The sequence below is a fragment of the Temnothorax curvispinosus genome, unplaced genomic scaffold (assembly GCF_003070985.1).
Source record: "Temnothorax curvispinosus isolate PA1 unplaced genomic scaffold, ASM307098v1 QBEX01006738.1, whole genome shotgun sequence".
Classification (NCBI taxonomy): Eukaryota; Metazoa; Arthropoda; class Insecta; order Hymenoptera; family Formicidae; genus Temnothorax; species Temnothorax curvispinosus.
Genome location: NW_020216518.1, coordinates 1,247,678 through 1,269,832, shown reverse-complemented (window position 1 = coordinate 1,269,832; position 22,155 = coordinate 1,247,678). Strand labels below are relative to the sequence as shown.

Genomic DNA, 22,155 nt, shown 5'->3' with positions numbered 1-22,155 from the left:
CTGGCGAAGGAAGCTTCTTATTTTGTTTATATATTATGCTTATTTATGTTAATTAAATCTCATTTCTGAAAATCGAATATTTGCGATTGAATCCCGCAATTGCGATTGATTTGATGACCTATTGAAGACGCTGCCTTCGTTCGCGGTTACTTCAAGAGAGAAAATCTGTCTGCTAACAATAAGTGTAACATATATGTAGACAATACGAAACGTCTTCATCAATCAATGTTGTAGCACAGTGCGGAAGGTGACTGACTCAAGAGCCATCAGGGGTTTCAGGTTCAATCAAATCCAGCGGTGGTAAGCAAATTTTCTAAGTACAATATAAATTTATTTAATTAAGTTTTTGCACGTAATCAAGATTTTCAGCAATAAAATAATGTTCCAAAAAGTTGTCTACAAGGGATGTTTTTGTGCGATTGAATCATTTTTAAATCGTTGGTACAATGTTGGCTAAATGTAACATTCAATATTTCACCAATCATATGGCCGTCGGTGAACAAACGTGACGCCGCCAACATCGGTCCATTGTTATATGTTTTAGACATATAATATAAGTTGGGCAATCAACATAGATCCAAAATCAGACCAATTTTTATGTGCTGCTCGAGTTTGATATTCCCACACGTATATTTTCCGTTAATTAAATCTATCGCCATTACAACGATCGCACTGTTATGATTTTATTTTATTGTAAATAATACCAGACTGATCCGAAGTGCGCACTCGTCGATATACTGAGACCTTCAAAAGGGACAATTAATAGCTTCCGCCATAGTTGAAATATTTTTAATAAAATTGCGTGCGTTTGCGATGGAAAACATTTTACCATTTTTATTTTATTTACTGATGCAACAATTCGGGCATATTAATTATGGATTCCATTCGGAATTGTTTAGTTATTTCTATTATTTGTTTTTTAGAGACAAAAAAACAGAATAATTGCGATCGGAATCCATTCCGAAAAGTACGTTTATACATTTTTTAAGCTGATATATCAAATTTAATTATATTTAAAATTTTTACATTTTGTGTATTTTGGGTCGTAAAAAAGATTTTTCGTCAAAGTAGTAATTCTTAAATTTAATCACTTTTTTATTAATCTATATTGTATAGATAATCTATACCCTAATCCATACCTGGAAATATTGTTATTTTACTGAAAAGTGAAAATATAATAAAATGTTACTGGAAACGTATTTGAAATTCTCTCTCAGTTGACCCCTAATTTATTATTCCATTAAAATTTCAGTAAAAATTCAGTTTTTTATTCAATTTAGTAAATTTGATGATATCTAACATTTATTAAACAAATTTGTTGTTACTTTTCAAAAGTATTTTCTGTTCCAATTATCGTGCGCAGGCGCTTTTTTATTGATTTTCGCTGCCTTTTGCCTCCGCACAGAGGAGCCACTGTGCCTGATGGTAGCGACTCTAGTTTGAAACAAACACTCCTCTTCTTTACCATACGAGAAGAATGAGATGCTTGGTGATAGCGCAAGAGGGCGACTCTTTTCCCGGAGAGTCCCCCAAGTGGTCCACTAGGTTTTACCGAGTGAGTCAGTGAGTTCGTAGATTTGTTCTTTGTAGTTGATATATTTTGCAGTTATTTATATATTTTATTCTCCTCTCTTCAACGACTAACATCTTTCATCTCTTCCTTTCTTTAATGTTTAATTACACACCATACGTATCTAATTTCATTTAAAGTGGAGAAAGTACAATATAGTGCAGCTACAAAGAACAGACATTACGGAGGCTTTCCTCGCAAAACTAATTATACGAATTCATAAATTTTCATATTTGCATTCATGAGAGAATTCTGTTGTTATAATAATAGCGTTTTTTCTTGGCTGCACTACCGCCCTGTACTGCCCTGCACTACCCAATAGCGTTCCACTAGTGTTGCACTAGTAGGCGATAGTGCAGCCAAGAAAAAACGCTATAAGTAAATCATACCCCTGCAAAATCAAATTTTTGAGAAATACTCGCATTTCAATGAAAAAAGAGCATTTTAAGTTTAAATAAATGACATATATTTATCTCTGGTAAAAAAATCAAAACTTTTCGTATTATATTAATTAAAATTTTCATAGAAATAATGAAATTTTTTAGATCTTAATTAAATTCACACCAACACACATCTTTATAGAAATTTGAATAAATATGAGAAAATCCGCGCAATTTATTAGAATTTAAGCTTTTTCATACAAATGCTGAAAGTATTAATTAATTTAAAAATCTTTATCCAATTATTTCTGACAGTAATCTAAAGAAATTTTACATATTTTTTCCTAAATCTAAATATCTAAAATATGACAAATTCTTAGAAAACTTCTGAGAAAATATAAGAAATCTTTCCACGCGCTACATAAGGTCAAATAATTAACATCAAGATTGCAGGTGCACAAATACGAGCACGCCCAATTCTGATAGGGTGACGGGGAAGATGTAAATGTGGATTTCCATGTGCGGAAGAGCGGGGACCACGGACCATGCGACCGCCTTAACGCAGAAAGACAGAAGACAAAAAGAGAAAGAAAGAAAGAGAGAGAGCAGAGTGGAGCAGAGTGCGCTGCGCCGCTGCAGTGGTATTCGCGAGTCGCGCGTACTTATATATCACGCATTTCGCGCGTGTGGTCGTGTGCTTCGTAATGCCTGTACGACGGTTACGAACGCGCGAGTATCACGCGTGCGAGTCCTTGACTGTGGCACGCGCGCGATAAGATCGACGCGCGGTCGCCGGCGTGAAATCTCGGACAAAAGTCGCCGATGATCCCTATCGTTTACCCGGCGGCGGCAGCGGCGGCGGCGGCGGCGGGAGGTACAGACGAAAGAGACAGATAGGGCAGACGGGGAGGGAGAGGAGTCAGGAGAGACCGTCGCGGCCGTCGCAGGTAGACGGTAGACGCGAGTGAAGTTTAACGAGGAGACGAGGAGCGAAAGACTCTCTCGCGGGGTGTGCTATGTCCTTCGGTCACGGTCACCCTCAACAACGGCGACGACGACGTTCGCGATCGTGAAGGGACCCTCGGAGCATCAGCGGAGCAGCCGTGGCGGCACAAGGGGGGGGAGATCTTCCGCCCCCTACGCGAGCCAGACGCCGGTAATGAGTGTTTACGCCGCGAGCACGCCGACAGCGAGCACCGCGATACCGCCGGCGATTAGCGCGACGGTAACGACGACGTCGCCGATAACAACGACGTCGACGTCGACGACGACGACGACGCCGTCGGCAACGACGACGATAGCTACGGAGATCGCGTCAACGTCAACGACGACGACGACGACGACGGTGACGGCGACGACGGCGGCGGCGGCGGCGGCGACGGTGACGGCGACGACAGCGGCGACGGCACCGGTTACGACGACGGCCACGTCGTCCACGGCGACCGCCGCGTCGCCGGAAGCAGCGACCGGCTGGATCGAGTTCTGCGAGAGACACGCCCGCGCCTCAGCCTCCGACTTCGCCAAGGCTTTCTGCGCCTACGTTAGCTTGAACCTGCCCGAGAGCACCCGCGCCAATCTCTCGCATCGCGACTTCCTCCGCAAGTTCGTCGAGAGCTTCTGCGAGCACTTCGAGAGCGAGTACCTGCGGCAGAGCGTGAGGTGCGAACGCGCGGCCTTTTTTTTTTACGCACGGCCGTCTCGCACGGCTGTCACGTAGAGTATAGAGCGGTAGTGGAGAGATCATTAACCTATACTACATTTACGCGAGCGTTACTTATTCTGTAGTAACTTACGATATATCACTCGTTTACGCGGAGTAAATTATCGTAAATTACTACAAAATCCCGTTTGCGCGAAGGAATTACGTCGTAAGTTACTACAGAAGTAACGCTCGCGTAAACGTAGTAAGTACTAGTCTCGCACGTCAGGAAGTAAACATTGGAGTAATCGCCTGAATGGCGAACGATCGGAGGAAAGGCTTGAGTTTCGTGCGCAGCTTTCGGTTAAATAATAATTTGTGAAGGAAAATGAGAAATAAGTTAGTTTGCAAATTAGGTGCTTGTGTTTGTTATAAATTTCACAAAAATGTAGAAAATACAAAGATATTTTAATGGCGTTAAATGGCGTATAAGAAGAGGATAGAAAAACCTAGAATTTAACTTCTTATTTTAAACAAGGAATTGTTTATAATTTTAGTTTTATTACTTATATGTCATAAGAACGTATACATTTTATTGAATAATTGTTCTTTTTCGAAAGCTTTTATGTTATTCGTATAATAGTAACGTTGTTCTTGTATCTTTTTTAGATCGCTATCGTTGCATGACACTAGGAGCGTGATAGCCAATGAAAGAGACGTAAACGTTGCGAGCCAAAATACTAATGCACCGGTGCGTGCGTCCTCGCACGAGGAATTCAGCGACTATTCTGAACATGACGGGGAGGCAGTGTCGCCGAAGCCCGCCCACAAACCTTTCTTCCGCAGATTGTCCTTTAAGGGACTTAAAAAGGGCAAGAGTTTCTTCCACAAGCAACAGAGCGACGAGGTCGAATTGTCCTACAGTGAACACCGCAAGGATAAACACTCCAAGGCAAAGTTGTCGAAAATCGTGGTGGAATGCCGTAAGGAGGGAATCGTTAATTCCTTGATGGGGGAGAACATAGACGGGACGCAGAAATGGGAAAAGTCACGGCTAGCTTTGATAAAGGCCATCGGTGGCTACATGTTGGAGTTCTATTCCCCGCCGAAGGCAGTGAAACCGCGGAGCGGCGTCTTTTGCTCGGCGATAACGGAAGCGAGGGAGACCACGGCGCTGGAAATGCCGGATCACGAGAACACGTTCGTCCTGAAGACCCAAAATATGGAATTTGTCATCGAGGCGCACGACTCGAACGACATGAAATCGTGGTTGGCGACGATTAGGTATTGCATGCGAACGGTGCAGCAAAGCTCCAGCGTTCCTGGCTCCGGACCGGGTGACTCTTTAGGCGATTCCCTGGGCCACGGTTCGCTGGCTATCGGATCCGACAGTGATCGATTACGAGCCAACTCGGCGAGTAAGAGCTTCCGATCCGCTGGTCATGAACACGGCGACGACTCGCAGGCCAATCCGCCGGAATTACCTCCGAGACTCCATATGCGCAGCAGTAGTAATCTAGAATTATGTTCCTCTCAGCAAGAAATCGAGCAAAGTAAGGAATAAATTTGTGCGAATTACAAGAATGAACGTCGTCAGGCAAGTATAATTCAGAATAAATAAAAAAATTCATACATTTGTTTGCCCGCAGTGCCTGCTAATGAAGGCGAGCTGGATTTATCGAGTAGCTTACGAGAATACCCGTGGTTTCATGGCACCCTTCCTCGCTCGGACGCTGCGCAGCTTGTGTTGCATAGTGCAGCTAACGGTCACGGGGTGTTCCTGGTTCGGCAGAGCGAGACTAGAAAAGGCGAATTTGTGTTAACTTTTAATTTCCAAGGAAGAGCAAAAGTAACTACAGAGATCATCTTCAACGCTTAATAACACGATGAATAATTAAACAATGTTTCATCATTAAACACGTATTATTTTCATTACAGCATTTACGGATGACGTTAAATGATCAAGGTCATTGCCGAGTCCAACATCTATGCTTTCCTGCGATATACGATATGCTCGAACACTTTCGCCAGAATGCGATACCACTCGAATCTGGCGGGACTGCGGATGTTACTTTAACAGAGTATGTAGTGGCGACGAACCACGCATCGCGATCGGGACACCATAACGTGGCGAGTGGCTCGAATGTGCAACAGTCGCAAGAGAGGAGACCTCCGGCAGCTCTGGAGCCCAGAGAAGTAAGAGTCTGCAGTGGAAGTCTAACTCCTCTTGTGTGAGCGCGAGTGGCCAACACCCACAGTCTGAAGTCTAATCTACAGACAGTGAGTAGATAACCAGCTAAAGAGCGCCCATATTTATCGTATGGTCGATGATGACAGGACAGATTTAATCGGTGTCTGCATTTGTGTAAACTCGCTGGAAACTTGATGGAAATTTGTGTAGATTGATATACAAAGTTAAATGCAACGCAACCCCTATTTATGTATTCTTTTTTCCGCAAAATCTGATATTTGTTATAATTTATTTAATATAGTATGTTCAAAAAATATATACTCCAAAAAAGGGCAAATAATGTGTTATTAAAAATTCCTTACTTTCATATGTATACTTTTTCTAATTTTCTTATCCAAGGTATGTTATGTTACAATACACTTTTATATCTTTTACTTATTTATTATTTTTTAAATAATGATTTGATTAAATTTGTATATCATTCGCCTAAATATGCAAAATTATCGCCATGTGATGAAATTTTTGTGAAAAGTTTTGAATGATATAAATGTGTGAGAATTATATAGTATTCAGAGAAACATGACCGTGGGACAAGGAGCTCGCTTTTAGTAAAAGCTTTTTCTTGAAATTTCTGGTGTGCTTCATTATGTTATAAGAGATTTATGTTACAACCTTGCTTTAAGCAATAAAGGAGCGTCCAGAAATCATTATATCCAATTAGCACCCTATATAATTTTAAATTTTATACTTTTAAAATTAAATCACTGGCAACATTAATATTAGGAAGTTATATAAAAGCACCACTGTGAATAGAATAATATTAATATTCTGGACGTGAAATATCCTATTTGCTTATATGTATTTCTGCAAAAATGTTAGAAAAATTTTCGTCAATATTTCTTATGGTGAATCTAGATCATGTAATTTTTTTCAATTATCACAAAATTAAATTTCTTTTATACCGTAACCAACAATTAGTTTTATTTCCTGAAATATTGACAAGTCTTTTTCTGACATTGAGATATGTGTATATTTTATATTAGTTCTAACATCCAGAAACTTTAAGAGAAACTTCTGATAAGATAGCAAGATTAAGAATATTTATCGATACTTAACGAGATGTTAATAAAATAGGTACGCACTTATGGTGGTTCTATAAGAACGCGTGTGGAATCGTTGGAGAGACTAGAACAACAGAGCACCATTGCGGAACAACAAGGCTCGGCTTCGTCCACTGGCAGAGCGGTTCAGAACACTTACAGCTTTCTCTGACGCTGGATTCACGCTAACCCGCCATCAGGCTATAATCCGGTCAGTCCGACGGACTGAGTGTGAACAATATGACGAAGTAATCGCAGTTTTTATCTCCAGAATTGCGTCACGCCATATACCACCGTTTGCGACAAAGCGCATCTCTTTACTAGTACAAAAAAAAAATTGCATTTTTCTTTTTGGAATATTACCATCTTCCAATCCATTGACTCTTGCGTTCAGCATTCGAGATTATACTTTTATGATTTACATCGCAACGTGTTTGCATCGCATTTACATCGAATACTAAGAAATAGAATAGATTACCATCAAAACGAGTCTCAGTTATCGATGATCATTTCGCATAACGTCGTGCTCAAATTATTCCCACACCCGTTGATGCCGTAGCATTCCACGGAGCTCTCTCGCGCAGGTTTGCATGTATCTGTGACTCGTCTTTTCACCAAGACCGAACTAATAGCCTCCTCATATATTTTTACTGAGAGAACGGATATATATTTTAATGAAAGATCTCGAGTCTCGTTACACCGCTTAATTAATACACATAACATTGTAAAAACATATGTATATGTAATTGGGGAATGATAGTCTCCGAAATTGCGAATTACGGACTGCCAGTATATTGCAATCCCCATATGTGTCTTTCGGATCGTCCCCGATCCGATTGACAAATGCGCCAAAGCTAAAGCTAAAATACTTTAAACCCCGCTTCGTCACGAGTACAATTTGTTATACAAAATTGCATTTCAGCCGCATTGTTGTCACTAATCCCAATGCTTCGTTTGGGCGAATAAATGTAAGAGACATGGCCCTATAACCATCGATAAGCGTAAAACAAGCTGCGATATTTATAAATTACCCCGGTCCTCGTCGGTGTAAAAATCAGTGTATGAATTTCCTCCCCCCTTCCCATGTGTCAGGCGAATAACAAGAAGGGAGAGAAAAAAGGATACAACTATGCTATCATTCGGGATGAACGGAAAGGACAAAGCTTTTCGAGCTACAGTAAGTATGATCCCATCGTGTATCCCTGCGGAAAAATAGCAAAAACCATATTCGATAGGCGTATCGAAAAGTGTATTAACAAATTGTGTAACGACTAAGGATTATCACTAACATCATAGAGCAATATGACTGAGTGTGCAAAATTAGACTATAGACAAATGTATGGATGAGTGGTACACGCATGATAGAGAGCGATGATCGACAGAGTATCCGATTAGATGAAAACGAGCAAAGCAGGTATTCTCTCAGTACGAGCCGAACTGATTACTGTGATAAGATCTCTCATTCGCACAAGGCATCCAATAATCCCGTCGCCGTCCGTGCAAGTCTATATGTTCTCATTCGTGAGAACAATCGTATAGATACAACAGGGACAAATTTTATCACACATTTGTACATTTCACTCGCTACTCGCCATCGAAAAGTTGTAGGAATAGAAAACTTCCGTCGCGGTCCCAAAACAGGAAGAGAAGAAAAAACGTAGGGAAAATTTATAGTCGATCTGGAAAAAAAACTGTATCACAAGTTCATCCTTTAGCCGAAATGCTCGCAAAATCCATGCTGTAAGTAGGATGTAAGCTCGTTCCTCGCGTAGCCGCAGCCTGAAAGGACAGTTCTGAGGTATACAGAGAGTTTGACAACTACTAGGCATTCAACCGTAATACTTTTCTACCTTATGTCAAGATGCAAGGATGAAAATAAAAACTGAATCCCCAGAGAGTGTTTATTTATAGTACTTATTAGATTGAAGAATTGCATAGGAAGATGATAATATTTTATCATTTTCCTAGTAATTACATACAATCATTAGTTATTTAACTTTCAAAAGGGTGTATTTACGTGATTAAAATTAGTTCACAGGAATATTTTCACGAATTTTTTATTTACAATTGAAAGAATTTAACTTCTGAGCTATTCTTGTTTATAATAAAGAATCAAGTACATGTGCAAAGTAACTTTTCTGGTAAATATAGCCCTAGAATATGATTTTTAATAACGACAACGCGTTTAATGTTTCGAGACAAATATTTGTGTTTTTTTAAAAAAAGCGGCGGTCCTACGCAAAATTAATGGCCGCGTTCAGCAGACACAACTGTTGAGTTCGTCTTATCAACGCTCTGCGTTGATTGGTTGGTTCTAAAAGTAAGAGCCAATCACGTTTGACTGCTACTCAACGGCTTGGTCTGCTGAACGCGCCCAATATGAAATATCTTTGTGACATCGACTTGTAAACCGGATATTCTCTCGCAGATTTTTTCGGGATTGTTTTTATCGAGCATGGTTACCAGTCGTTTCGGTATAAATAGTAAATACAGTTACTTTGCAATTAGAAACGGTCAGCGCACGATATATGTATGTACATACATACGTTATCGTTTACGGTACAGCTGCAGATAAGATTCTGTTGCATAAACATTTTTCACAGCGACCCCACATCCCACTTCGTCCACCCGATTTGGAAAATAACTTGTTTGACACGTCGATTCCCGGAGACGTATCTCGTTATTATGGCAGCTCAGGTAACAACAAAACGATATTCTATAGTCTCAAATAAAATTAAAACAATGTAGACGACGTTTGACGAGCGATCTGTTTACAAGGTGCACGAATTCAGTGTTGAAATGACGTGCGAGGGATGCTCGACTGCTGTGCAAAACGTGCTCAGGAAAAAAGCAGGTACTTGAGAATATTTGCGATCGAAAGTGTTTCCGTGTGTGTATGCACGCTTGGGTTCCACAAATATATTATTTTATCGACACCTTTGAAAACGTTAATTCTGCAAAAATTAACGAAACGTATGAGATGAGGTTAAACACCTCTTTCTATGTTTGACACTTCCACCTCTTTACACATTGTGTAAGGAGGGTGGAAGTGTCATAAAAATTATACAATTATAATTTTAGTAAAAATATATCGTATGATACCTAGGTGTCGACGACATCAAGATAGATCTACCAGGGAAGAAGGTGCTCGTGACTACTGCGCTTGGTTCGGATGAGATTTTGGAAATAATCAAGAAAACGGGAAAAACATGCCAATTTTTAGAGACCCATTGAGGAAAAGGAGTGATTTGAAGAGTGATGTGATTGTAACAGGTGCTGCTAAATATGTCAGGCATATATTATAACAAAGATATTTTTTACATTGTATCTTTCCTATAAAAAGAAAAAAAGTCACACTTTAATTACTTATTCGTATATATACAAAAGTACAAAAATAGCGTATTTATGGTCATGCATAAAATGTCTTGTATTATCTTAAGCAGTTTTTATTTCTCGACTTCGTCGATGTTGAATACTAGGTGATATTCTTGTCATCTTCGATCTCGTTACAATGATTTTTGTATAATACATGTACGTTTTAATTGAGCAATTGCAAATATTTCTGTAAAACTTCTATTGTAAAACTTCTACTCTACATCGAATCAATGCAAAATCGGAAAGCGCAATAGGCAACATACATATACTGATACATATATTGTACACTTGACATGGAATTGGTCGAGACATAGAAATCTTACAGAAATATTCGTAATTAATATAAAAACAATTTTATGATGAGGTAAAAATGATATCAATCAGTATTCAATAATTCATCGACGTCAAATTCACGTAGATTTGATTAATCATTTCTGACTGAGTATCTATAAAATAAGGCATTGGAATACTAGTTGTCAGTAAATTTTCATGATCTTTGTAATATGCACGATTGATAAAACTTATCAATTATAATCCCGTTTTCCATATTAAGTCAACATTGCACACATACATACACATCAGACACACGTTATTCCAAGTGATTGGAATGCTAAGCTAACAGCTAAGGAAGCTTGTAATTAAGCGTCTCTTCTAATGTTGTCATTCGTCGTTCTAGTACATTAACAGTATCATGTAATGATTGTACTTGATCACAGAGTGCTTCTACTGTTTTAATGGATTGATTAGACAAAGGTGCATCAGGCGATGTCTGATCTTGTGGGATTAGCACATTTGCTACACAATCTCTTTCAGAAGATTCAATATTCCTCACGTTGACTATTTCAGGTTTAGTCTTTCTTGTTGATGATCCTTCACAAAATCTGTCGTCTGATCTCAGATGCAATTTTTTAACCGTGTCTGATAAATACTGAAATAAAATATCTTATAAAATTAACAGTTCCTAATATAAAGCTTTTTTAATAAAATGCAATCGTTTCTTTGTATAGTTTGATAGATTATACTTGCACATTAAATAATTACTTTTTCTTGGCTCCGCTTCTTGTGTACAATTTCTTTACGTTCGTCGCTGTTCGATTTTTCACTCATATCATCCAATTTGATGGTAGAAGGCATTAACTGTGTAGGAATCTTTTCGATTTGGCCATCCATACACAAATTAGACTTCCATATTAGAATTCGTCGGTCCGTGCCACCAGAAGCAAAAAGCTTACCGTCTTTTGAAAATGCTACGGATGTTACACCAACATGATGTCCCTTGAGAGTATAAATTGGACGGCCTTCTAGGACATCTAAAATCTAGCCGACATTGCTATCAGTAAATGTAATAATTTATTGAAACCACTATATAAAATCAAAGTCTTAAACCTACCTTCATTGTCGAGTCATCCGAAGCTGTTAACATGAAATTACCCGTTGGATGGAATTTGATCATATTCACAGGTCCTTTATGAGCAGCATAATGCTGACATAAAGAATTTGTTCTCAGATCGTACAGTTTAATACACGCGTCCTCGTTTGCCGATCCGATAGTCGTACCGTTTGGATGGAATTCCACGTATGTAGCGGGGGCTAACATAGCAAAAATTTTCTCTATATTTCTGAACTACGAAATTACGATGTGCTCAACAAACCTTTTATCTCGTTAAAAGTTTTAACACATCGCGCACTGATAATGTCCCATACTTTTATCGTTTTGTCATCGCTGCACGATACCAAAAGTTTACCATCGGGAGAAAACCTAGCGCAATTGACCCAATACGTATGTCCTATAAACGACATGAGAAATCTTCTGTGACGTGCTAACCATAACTTGACACTTTTGTCGTTCGATGCGGTGACCAGCTAAACATACCGATAAATAATTATGTAAGTCACTTACAGCAAGATCAGTGATAAATTGTAATTAAATGCGAGAATTATACCTCTTCTCCAGTTGGACTGAACTGTACTGATTTCACGGCAGAGCTGTGAGCTTTAAAGTCCAACGAATATCCTTTAATTTTAGGAACCCAAATTCTCACAGATGTATCTTTTGAAGCACTGGCCATAAGGTCTCCGTTTGGCGAATAGCACACGTCCAAGACACTTTCTGCGTGGGCTTTGAACTTGTAAGCCGGCAACGAATGTCTCAATTGCCACATCATTACTGTTTTGTCTAGGCTACTCGATATGAGTCGATCAGCATTTGGATGAAAGCTTAAAGCTGTAATTGCATTGTGATGACCTTCGAAGTATCCTTGGTACGCAGGCTCGCAGGTGGTCTCTTCCGGGGTTTCTTCTGGCAGTGCAATAAAGTAATCCATAATATTAGAAGAAATAAAACAAAGTAAATAAAAATATGCAGTGAGATCACACGCGATAATAAATAGCAAAAGATAGAGTTCTGATTTAAGTTAAGATTTAAGTTGATATACTAGTTTTTTGTCATAAGTCGGATCATATTACAAAAATAAATGTTAGGAGTTAGTACAGCATATAATAACTAATATATAATAACTAATATCCCTGCTCATATCTTTTCATTATAAGCGAGGGGATATTTTTCATAACGATATTATTTTACTTACGGAGCATCTTATCGAAAAGATTCGCGTCCGAATATTATCAACTTTGACTTGGTTTCACTTCCCATGCAAGAACGATGCTCAGTGGAGTCTGTGGAGTGTTTGTTTGTTGTTTCTTCTTCTTCTTCTTTTTGAAACCCCGAATGGATTTCAGGCTGCGAGGGAGCCACAGTACTACGCTTTCTCAAGCAAGAAAGTATAGATCGTATATGTGCAGTGGACCCTTAACCTCAATTTTAGAGTAGAGCGTGATAATCATCTGGATCAAGCATCGTTGTGTCGTATGGTTCCAGGGTGGGGCCGAAGGCACTAAGTTTCTCTTAGCCGAGAGAACAAACTCCAAAAAAAAAGAGCGTGATAATCGAAAGCAGAAATCCGAGATGATCGAATCTTGCACGAAGAGGCGAATGTTATTAGGTATTACATTCTTAGGAGGGTTAGTATCTCATATATTTTCCGTGCTAAATAACAGGTTGGCACAGGCTCGTAACTGCATCGAGCAAAACGTTTGCGGAGACTGACTTAATTTTTTGTGCAACTTTGCATTCCCCACAGATTAACGGTTTTAGCGCTAATTATCGAGAGCCATTGGACGAGCAGCTCGAGCAAGCTTTACGTTGACAACTACGAGAACAATTCCTCCTGCATCTCTGGCGAGGAGTACGAGGTGATATCCGAGTGCCATCCATGCACGGCCTTCGAGATTGCTAGCGAGAGCATCGGCGTTTGTGTTCACGCGAGATATAAGGAAGTGCTGAAATGCAAGAGTGGTGAAACAATAACGAGAAGGTAGGACTACGCTTTAACTACTACCAGGATTTGCTATATCTACTTAGCTTTATACGCTGCATTTCCACATATTTGTATTGCAGTTGCGACAAAGTGGCTTGGCTGGAAGAAAGGGCATTCTGGAAGTTCGAGGGTTTCATGCTTGCTGCGGCGATCGTCTCTTGCTTCACAGTATATTGGAGAGAGATCATATTGAGACAGAGAATAATCAGGAAAGTAGCTAAACAATTGCGAATTAGTGTGTGAATGCTGGGAGTCGAGAGTCGACATAGAAGAGTACACTTCTACCGCTCGTTTAAGAAAGGCACAGAGAGACAGAGAAATGAATGAAGTGTATTTAGCGATATATTCTACGGCGGACTTGTGCCTCGCTCCGATAGAAACGGTGGTAACTCTTTTTACCATAAAGTATTGCGAGTCTTCAATTAGCATCAAGCTAATACCGAGTAAGCAGGATTTAACTGAACAAGCGTACACGATAGATCTCACGAATTTTGTCTACGAAATTGTCAATGTAAGCGAGGTACCTTGTTACGCGAGCTCGTGCGAATTACCGAATGTCGCTGTAAATGAAGATAGCTGCATGGCTGGTTTGTGTACGGTATTACGACAGATTGTGAAAAGCGCAAGTCCGGAGTATTCAACGCATGATTGTAATAAGTTGTTAGGTTTCAAGGGCTCCTGCTTGATGGCTTGCTCCGAGGCAAGCGTGTGGACTAAATTCTGCGAGATCGATTTAATTTTAACGCTCAAGTCTTTAGATACAAAGGATTTAGAAAAATCCGAACTGCCCGTTAGCTTAGCCAGATTCGAATGCCACATGTCGCAGCCGGTTAGATTGCACAATTTGTATAAGTATAAAATGTGCAAAAAGTTTGCTGCGCTCGATATAACTAGGCAGGATAAGACCGGTCTGCCGGAACACACGTATGCGGAAGGTGCGTGTATTACGTTATCCGACATAATTATATTTGTATGCATGCACATTCTACTGAATACATTTTCGAGCCAGATGATATCGAAACTGGTACCCTTAACAGCCAAATGGTACGACAGAATGTTGGAAGATCACTTCATAATAAAATGCCTAAGTTGTCTACCTCTATCAAAGAGCCATAATTCAGATGCACTCCATTATACACTTCCAGTTGTAGTAAACGAAAGCTTGTACAAGAGCGATCCTAAACGCTACAAACCAAAAAACCGCATCTACACGAGACAAGATGATATAGAACATTCGTTGCAGTTGGTCGAAGGCATGAAGATTTCAATGCAGCTTGACGTTAAGCCATTTGGCGTGGAAGTAAACCTCGACTGGTCCGACGTTCCTTTTGATGCCACCCCAGAAGGCGGTTCGTTGCCACTTTCGAGGCTGCGGCGAAAGCAGGAGCAACTGCAGAATTTATGTAAACCCGTCCTGAAATTGGCGAAGGCGGGAGATACTATTGTAGATTTCTGTTCGGGTAGCGGCCATTTGGGAATATTGATAGCATACTTGCTGCCACGTTGCACGGTTATTCTGCTGGAAAACAAAGAGGAGTCTTTGAACAGAGCCAAGAAGAGGGTCCAAAGGCTGAGCTTGACGAACGTAAAGTTTTGCCAGTGTAACTTGGATTATTTCAAGGGAGATTTCGACATCGGCACGTCGTTACACGCTTGCGGTTTGGCGACGGACCTGGTTATTCAATGTTGCATACGGAAGAACGCGATTTTCGTGTGTTGCCCTTGCTGTTACGGCTCGTTGCAGGACTGCCATCAGCTAACGTATCCGCGAAGCGAGGTTTTCAAGGAGTGCGTTAACAATAAAGAATACTCATACCTGAGTCATGCAGCGGATCAAACGCATGACGAACTGAATGTTAAGACTAAGCAAGGCTATAGATGTATGACAGTTATAGACACGGACAGAAAACTGTTCGCCGAACAATTTGGGTATGAAGTTCATCTCGGTAAATTAATTCCAGAAACGTGCACACTTAAGAATCACTTGTTAGTTGGCATACCAAAAGGTAAGCTAACATATGGCAATTGATGTGATAATTGGTCCGCTGAATGACTTTTGTAAATAAATGGCATTTATATTGAGAACATTAATTAATTATGTCAGTAATTATATATTGATAGCAGCATGCAAAACATTTTTTATTATAATAGGAAGACTATTATGTATAAAACGTATTTATTTTATGTATTGTATCTTTAAAAGGGTGCGTTGGGTGAGTGCTATTAGCGCTATTTACTTCATTCTACATAAATTTCATACTACAAACGCTATTTTACCCGTAGTGGTGTAATGCTAAACAATGTTATCGTTTCTAAGCTCTGTAAACGCTGGTGAGCGTTGTCTCGATTTATGAACATTGTATATGTTTTTATTATACGTGATTTTATATTTATCATGAACTTATATGGACATTATGGACTGTGTTGAAATATATCTTCAGGATGCCGGATCTCAAGAGCAGTTTAAAATTAAACTTTCTCAGACTAATTAAATAAAATTATTGTTATTATTATTTATTCCATTGTTGGTTAATTACTTATATTTATTATTTTTAAATATATATTATTTTCTTTTTCAAAATATTTTGAATGTAATAAGCATTTTTATTTTAGCACATCCAATAAGAAATTCATCTTATAAAGAAAAGAAATTATTTACATTACTAACTAATATCTAAGAGGAGCCTTGAACTCCTAATCAGTTAACGCACTATTGTTTCTACATAACTCTTTGCAACCTATATATAGATACATTTTTTAAATATTTATTCAAATAATTTCAAGTTCTTTATTATTGCTTTCAAATGATGATGAATCTATTAGCTCTCGCATCCCATAAGTGCTACTGCTGTTAATAAATTTCTTCGACCTTATTCAATAAACATATTTAAAATCAGTTGTTAGGAGACACCATAACGTTGCGCTAATGCCCTTCATGTTCATTAGTAGCTCACAATCGCCAGCGCCTTGCCCAAACTAGCGTTTGCGTTTACAGCGTGATTACAAGTTCCCTGAACGCACTCTAATATTATTCCTTCTTTATTTTATATGTATAACTGTGTTAGCATAATGGTCGTAGATTTTTTAATCTTATTGCTAAATGTAGATAAGGAAAGAACAATAATAAATAAAATTTTTGAAATTGTAAAGTTTAGAATTTGTGCTATCTTTTTTCTAATTATATATCTCTTCAATAGAAAAGTTTCCAATAAAATATCGAAACTAAAAGCCTTTTTGTCCGCAAGTATACCTACATAATAAAGCTCGTATCAGCGACTGCAGATTAAAATTGAGATTGGATTGAAATTTGATCAATCAGAACAAATTTCATTAAAATTGAGATTAGTTTTCTTTATTTTGATTAGGCGCGTCCAGCAGACCAAGCCGCTCAGTAGCAGTCGAACGTGATTGGCTCTTACTTTTAGAACCAACCAATCAACGCAGAGTGTTGATAAGACGAACTCAACAGTTGTGTCTGCTGAACACGGCTATTGATAATCCAATCTCATCTCAACCCGCAATGTGATACGGGCTTAAATGTAACCTGCAAAATGGCGATGGCTATGCGGAGCTCAAAACAACTGTTCGTGACGCACGTGGTGTGAAGAAGCTATTAATTTACGACAATTATTTTTCGCTACTGCGATGTCGTTTTTTATAAGAAGTAGTGCTCGAGGAGGTGGCCCACAGAAGCGTAAAGTAAGCTTTCCGATTTATCTTATTCCCTTTTCGAAAGTGTTACGTTTTCTCTTGCTTGGAGGTTAGAATTAAGTTCGCTCGAGATAACACAATTATTTTGTATTTCTCCTGATTCTTATTAATTGTTTGCACATTGTATCGATTATTTGTTTTAAAAAATTTATTATAAAATATCAAAATATCAAATAATCTTGAGACATACCTATAATTCAATTCATGTTCATAATTTTTCTTGTGTAGAATGTATCAATAGCATTTGTAATTTATAATTTTATTATGTTAGCTCAATGGCCACTTTAGTAAGACATCCAAAGCTCAGTCTACTTCAAAACAATTGAGGAAATCAAAGAAGCCTAAATTTGACGACAACGAGAGTATCGCCAGCACAGATGAAGAACTCGCAGAAGAAAATTTAAGGTAACGATAATCAAATACATTGAAAGGATTTAATGAGCATTATAAGATTTTTTTTTTACAGAAATGAAGCACAAAGTGAAACCGAGGAAGAGGAAGAAACTGCGCAAGAAAAACGTGTGAGACTTGTAAAGAAACGTCTTCAAGAAATTGAAGAAGAAGGTACATAATTTAACGAAATGTTTTATGTTTGATCTGTGCTATTTTGAAAAGAGAAAGAAATAGTTTTATATGATAAATTTATTTTCAACATTATAGAAAAAGACAGAGCAGAATTTGAAGAGGGTGCAGTCGCACGGAGATTGCGCGAGGAATATTTGGAGGAGAAGGGCCGATTAAGGAAAACTATAGCGATAAATTATGTTGGCCACAGTGAGCTTACAACATTGAGATGTAAAGAACATAAATTGTCCATTACTTGTATTTGTCTTTCTAGCGATGGCAATATATTGTATTCGGGATCTAAGGATGGCAGTTTAGCTAAATGTAAGTTCACAAATTTTCACTTTAGATATATAATAGATAAAGTTCTAAAAATAATCGATGATGTTTATTGTTTACTCTTATCTGTTGCATATTTATTTTTTGTGAACTAAATTGATAATTACTTGTAGGGTCAATAAAGGAAAAGGTCAAATTAAAAGCTATTAGAGGAAACAGAGGAAAGACGAAGCCTGGAATGAAATCTGTACGATGTTTGGCAATTAGCACAGATGGAAAGTTTTTCGTAAGTTTAAATAAATTCTTTTTTTTAGTTTGTAAAAAAATTGCGCATAAAGACGAGTTTCTTTCTTATTATAGGTGGTGGGAGATAGTGGATGTAAAGATATAAAAGTGCTCTGTGGCGATACCCTTAATCATATAAAGAATCTACAAGGTCACAGGGGTCCCGTATCCGGATTGGTATTCCGTAAAGATACTCACACGTTATACTCCGCATCTGAAGACAAGAGCGTGAAAGTTTGGAATCTAGACGATATGGCTTATGTTGAATCCTTGTAAGTAACTTTGCAAGTTAAATAGCTTTTTATTTTATATATAATGAATTTACTTAGTTTTAATTTGTTTCTGACTGCCGTTTCTCTTACAGATTCGGGCACCAGAGCGCTATCACATCTATCGACGCACTTTCACGAGAGCGCGCCATCACGAGCGGTGGTTTCGACGGATCTATTAGGATATGGAAAATAGTCGAAGAGTCGCAGTTAATATTTAACGCGCACAACGGCGGCAGCAGTATTGACGCGGTTAAGCTCATCAACGAGGAGAATTTTTTCAGCGGCGGTGACGACGGACAACTTTGCGTTTGGGGGTGTATGAAGAAGAAGCCGTTGTGCTCGGTACCGGAGGCGCACGGAAAGGACGAAACCAATGGTCAACCGATGTGGATTTCAAGTATCGCCACACTATTGAATACAGATTTAGTAGCATCAGGTGCATTATCATGTTCTATCTTTGTATTTGCATCTATATTTGTTCCTTTTTTGGTACTAATTAATCAATTACGACTTCTAGGATCGCGGGACGGTACGATCAAGTTGTGGCAATGCGGTGAGAACTTCAGATCGTTAAATCCATTGTTTGAAGTGAAATTGGCGGGTTTCATAAACGCGCTTGCATTCACTCCCGACGGGAATCATCTTATTGCTGGTGTAGGCAAAGAACATAGAAATGGAGGTTGGTGGCGAATACCTGAAGCGAGGAATGCTATTGTTATTATACCACTAGTGCATAAGCAAAAGACAAATAAATAAATTTTATATCAATTTTATGTAGATTTTTACCTGTATAGACTAGTTTTTTTTTTTTTTTTTTTTTTTTTTATAAATCATTGAACACTTTACTTACCTTTTACTTTTAATTATATTCATAAAAAAATTTAATAAAATTAATTCGATAGAAATATTTATAATAATAATTGTGTTAAATATAAAAATAAGAACGACTGTTGCCTTTATAATATCGACAAACTTAACGCGATAAGAGATCTGTGCACTCAACGACGATGGTTCTAATGTGAATGAAATGAAAGAAATATTGGTCCACAGTACAAGTATTTATTCTGTACAAAAGTTGAGTTATAAAATATTATGTCCCTATTTTAGGTCTTGTTTTAGTCTTGTATACCATACCGTCTTGAGTACATTCGTATAATAACAATATCGCAACATGGAACGCTCGTGCTCGTCCTGAACGATTTTCTCCGCGTTTTCCTCACTGTTGTTATTTTATTCCGACTCGAGATGGACACCACGGCAAGTAACGTTCCCGTTAACGAGACAATTCCCTAGCCTCCAGCGTTCGAACGATCACCAGCGTTCCGTTCGCGCGAATCTTGGACTCACCGTGTACATATAAACCAAACCGACTTTAATCCGCATATTTATTCGAGTCAACAAACAGTAGTACAGCGAGTGTACGTACGCTACTTCTTGTGCATTCTTGCGATAAGTTTTCAAACGAGTGCGATATATAGGCCATCCTTAATTGGGAGCATACCACCCTTCCGTCGTGACGTTTTTCCCTCTTTTTTTTTTTCAATGCTTCGCGCTCTCTCTTTCTCTCTCTCTCCAGGCCGTGAGGGTGCTGTTCGGTGCGTTTTTTTTTAAGGGTCCTCATGCGACATATCGTCTTCCGTAAAAATACGCTCGATTAAATCTCTCCCTGTTTATCTTCAGGCCGGCGTTAATTTCCGCGAGGCAGACTCGGGGCTTGTTCGGCGGATCTTGTTTGCTTCCTTTTTTTTTCTCCGCACATTTGGGGGTCTCTCATTATCTTTTTTTTTCATATTTCTTTTATTTGGTTACCGTCTCATTTAATTGTTCGGCCTTTGACGCGGTTGATACGTGTGTAAATTGACGCGCTCCGCGACAGGCGTAGCGCGTCTCTCCTCTTTCCCTTCCCTTTGCTGTTCGCGGAGTCGTCGCGTCCCCCCTGATTGCCAGTCTCTTTCCCTCGTAAATTCTCTCTCTCTCTCTCTTTCTCGCCTTGGAAACCAGCCAGATTTATCAAAGTATCAAAGAGTCGCCTTTAATCTAGGATCTAATAATAAATGAGCCTCGCGCTTGACAAAACCGCCTGAACCCGACGACGACGCTTTTTTCTCCGCACGGAGCGGAGCTGGGCGGGCTCCTGGTTCCGTCCTCGCTCCTGCGCTCGATAAATCACTTATTCCTCCGCTTATTCCTATATCGCAACTGAAATGTGCTTTCTCCCTAACAGATATCCGTGACCGATGGACATTGTTCGCTTTATTGCACGATAGTCGAGAGCGAGTTCGTTTTATTGCTATCGGAAATCCTAATCTACGCCCAACTCCGTTTCGCTACAGCTTGTCCCCCCCGACGATTTTCTTCCGTCTCGCCGAGACGCGACGGAAGAGTTACATTACAATATGTACGCGGGGAGAGAGGCGTGTCTCTAGTATGCAATTGACGCTCGTTGCACGTTAGATATGGATCGGTGTTACATTCCGGGAGGATGGTTACTCACATTCATCCAGCCGCGATTAGTTCTGCGAAATTGTCGTTTGGGAAATTGTCAAATGCGCGTTGTAACGTAACTCCTTAAGCGATAACGCGAAAACTCTTCGTCGGATGTGCGGCAACGCAGGAAAGAATGAACCATTGAAAGCGCACGTAACTATTCTCACCGTGACTACCTTATTTCTTGCTTGCGATTTCTTACATAACGGTGTCTGAGAGACCTCACGGTGCGAATAACGATTTACGTTCGACTGATGTCAATTATACACTTATCACGAATAAAGTGAAGTCGCGTGTTGCCTTTTCTCGTGTTCGTACACACAAAGGAAAATAGAAGGAGAAAATAGCTTGCGTGTGCGGAGAATATCCATCTGTCAGCTATTTCTAATATTAAAGCGAACTTAAAATTATCACGACGATATTCGCGCTTTTTTTTAAGCTTTTTTTAGCTTAACAGCCATAATTCTCAGATGTAAAGGGTATTGCGTAGCCTTCGGCGGAAACGAGTCGTTTATTAAAAAATTCGTTGTTTACAAAACGCACGCGATGCTATTGATACCTGTCGAAATCGTTGCGAAAAACGTATTCCTTCCTTTTTATTCTTCTTATCTGTCTTTTTTCTGCTAGCAACGAATGAAGTATTGAATCGGAAATTGACGGTAATCAATTAAATATGGCAGTTTGTTTCGGGGAGAATTGCTTTTCGAATGGGATAGTCGTTTTGTTCGATTATAGTTGACGCAGTATGTACCTACGAATGAAAAATATATTACATTTATATTATTGAACAAAATTATTTACGAACTTTTTATATTAATAGCGTGTTCTGTAGTTATAGATTTAATAACAATACAGCAGGAATAGCAAATTGAAACGTTTCTTTAAGACGAAAGTTCTTTTAGGCCTCTTTTCATGGCGTGATGTA

The 22,155-nt window shown here is 39.0% G+C and overlaps 6 protein-coding genes across 6 annotated transcripts; 5 read left to right on the top strand and 1 right to left on the bottom strand.

Moving 5' to 3' along the window:
* The first annotated feature begins 3,109 nt into the window (after positions 1 to 3,109).
* LOC112456307 (SH2B adapter protein 1) lies at positions 3,110 to 8,777 on the top strand. The gene is made up of 6 exons (XM_025018763.1): positions 3,110 to 3,175; positions 3,311 to 3,609; positions 4,259 to 5,142; positions 5,239 to 5,438; positions 5,528 to 5,785; positions 6,915 to 8,777. Exons 1-6 carry the CDS (start codon positions 3,110 to 3,112, stop codon positions 7,050 to 7,052), a joined length of 1,845 nt encoding a protein of 614 aa, XP_024874531.1. The 3' UTR covers positions 7,053 to 8,777.
* A 600-nt stretch (positions 8,778 to 9,377) lies between these two features.
* Positions 9,378 to 10,315, top strand: LOC112456300 (copper transport protein ATOX1). Its single transcript, XM_025018756.1, has 3 exons — positions 9,378 to 9,577; positions 9,659 to 9,734; positions 9,987 to 10,315. The coding sequence occupies exons 1-3, from the start codon at positions 9,413 to 9,415 to the stop codon at positions 10,112 to 10,114; spliced, it is 369 nt and encodes a 122-aa protein (XP_024874524.1). The 5' UTR covers positions 9,378 to 9,412; the 3' UTR covers positions 10,115 to 10,315.
* A 231-nt stretch (positions 10,316 to 10,546) lies between these two features.
* LOC112456298 (POC1 centriolar protein homolog A-like) lies at positions 10,547 to 13,009 on the bottom strand. Its single transcript, XM_025018754.1, has 6 exons — positions 12,844 to 13,009; positions 12,199 to 12,554; positions 11,908 to 12,118; positions 11,646 to 11,845; positions 11,297 to 11,572; positions 10,547 to 11,183 (listed from the first exon to the last, which is right to left on the bottom strand). The coding sequence occupies exons 1-6, from the start codon at positions 12,848 to 12,850 to the stop codon at positions 10,878 to 10,880; spliced, it is 1,356 nt and encodes a 451-aa protein (XP_024874522.1). The 5' UTR covers positions 12,851 to 13,009; the 3' UTR covers positions 10,547 to 10,877.
* A 69-nt stretch (positions 13,010 to 13,078) lies between these two features.
* On the top strand, positions 13,079 to 13,892 carry LOC112456299 (protein JTB). Its single transcript, XM_025018755.1, has 3 exons — positions 13,079 to 13,276; positions 13,396 to 13,629; positions 13,713 to 13,892. The coding sequence occupies exons 1-3, from the start codon at positions 13,221 to 13,223 to the stop codon at positions 13,873 to 13,875; spliced, it is 453 nt and encodes a 150-aa protein (XP_024874523.1). The 5' UTR covers positions 13,079 to 13,220; the 3' UTR covers positions 13,876 to 13,892.
* Positions 13,893 to 13,925: 33 nt separating this feature from the next.
* On the top strand, positions 13,926 to 16,149 carry LOC112456296 (glutathione S-transferase C-terminal domain-containing protein homolog). Its single transcript, XM_025018752.1, has one exon. It carries the CDS (start codon positions 13,952 to 13,954, stop codon positions 15,659 to 15,661), a length of 1,710 nt encoding a protein of 569 aa, XP_024874520.1. The 5' UTR covers positions 13,926 to 13,951; the 3' UTR covers positions 15,662 to 16,149.
* A 1,015-nt stretch (positions 16,150 to 17,164) lies between these two features.
* Positions 17,165 to 19,516, top strand: LOC112456297 (U3 small nucleolar RNA-interacting protein 2). Its single transcript, XM_025018753.1, has 8 exons — positions 17,165 to 17,331; positions 17,615 to 17,748; positions 17,810 to 17,907; positions 18,004 to 18,231; positions 18,360 to 18,472; positions 18,547 to 18,743; positions 18,836 to 19,179; positions 19,261 to 19,516. The coding sequence occupies exons 1-8, from the start codon at positions 17,278 to 17,280 to the stop codon at positions 19,497 to 19,499; spliced, it is 1,407 nt and encodes a 468-aa protein (XP_024874521.1). The 5' UTR covers positions 17,165 to 17,277; the 3' UTR covers positions 19,500 to 19,516.
* The last annotated feature ends 2,639 nt before the right edge of the window (positions 19,517 to 22,155 follow it).

Excerpts from the sequence above, each read along its gene's own strand:
- LOC112456307 (XM_025018763.1), top strand. The coding sequence starts at position 3,110 with ATGAGTGTTTACGCCGCGAGCACGCCGACAGCGAGCACCGCGATACCG. Across the intron at positions 3,176-3,310 it reads CGCCGGCGATTAGCGCGACG|GCGGCGGCGGCGGCGGCGAC; the intron begins GTAACGACGACG and ends ACGGCGACGACG. Across the intron at positions 5,143-5,238 it reads TCAGCAAGAAATCGAGCAAA|TGCCTGCTAATGAAGGCGAG; the intron begins GTAAGGAATAAA and ends GTTTGCCCGCAG.
- LOC112456300 (XM_025018756.1), top strand. The coding sequence starts at position 9,413 with ATGTACATACATACGTTATCGTTTACGGTACAGCTGCAGATAAGATTC. Across the intron at positions 9,578-9,658 it reads TCGTTATTATGGCAGCTCAG|GTGCACGAATTCAGTGTTGA; the intron begins GTAACAACAAAA and ends TCTGTTTACAAG. Across the intron at positions 9,735-9,986 it reads CGTGCTCAGGAAAAAAGCAG|GTGTCGACGACATCAAGATA; the intron begins GTACTTGAGAAT and ends TATGATACCTAG.
- LOC112456298 (XM_025018754.1), bottom strand. Across the intron at positions 11,846-11,907 it reads AACTTTTAACGAGATAAAAG|CCCCCGCTACATACGTGGAA; the intron begins GTTTGTTGAGCA and ends TTGCTATGTTAG. Across the intron at positions 11,184-11,296 it reads AGAAGCGGAGCCAAGAAAAA|TATTTATCAGACACGGTTAA; the intron begins GTAATTATTTAA and ends ATTTTATTTCAG.
- LOC112456299 (XM_025018755.1), top strand. The coding sequence starts at position 13,221 with ATGATCGAATCTTGCACGAAGAGGCGAATGTTATTAGGTATTACATTC. Across the intron at positions 13,277-13,395 it reads GGTATTACATTCTTAGGAGG|ATTAACGGTTTTAGCGCTAA; the intron begins GTTAGTATCTCA and ends CATTCCCCACAG. Across the intron at positions 13,630-13,712 it reads GGTGAAACAATAACGAGAAG|TTGCGACAAAGTGGCTTGGC; the intron begins GTAGGACTACGC and ends TTTGTATTGCAG.
- LOC112456296 (XM_025018752.1), top strand. The coding sequence starts at position 13,952 with ATGAATGAAGTGTATTTAGCGATATATTCTACGGCGGACTTGTGCCTC.
- LOC112456297 (XM_025018753.1), top strand. The coding sequence starts at position 17,278 with ATGTCGTTTTTTATAAGAAGTAGTGCTCGAGGAGGTGGCCCACAGAAG. Across the intron at positions 17,332-17,614 it reads GTGGCCCACAGAAGCGTAAA|CTCAATGGCCACTTTAGTAA; the intron begins GTAAGCTTTCCG and ends TTATTATGTTAG. Across the intron at positions 18,744-18,835 it reads ATGGCTTATGTTGAATCCTT|ATTCGGGCACCAGAGCGCTA; the intron begins GTAAGTAACTTT and ends TTTCTCTTACAG.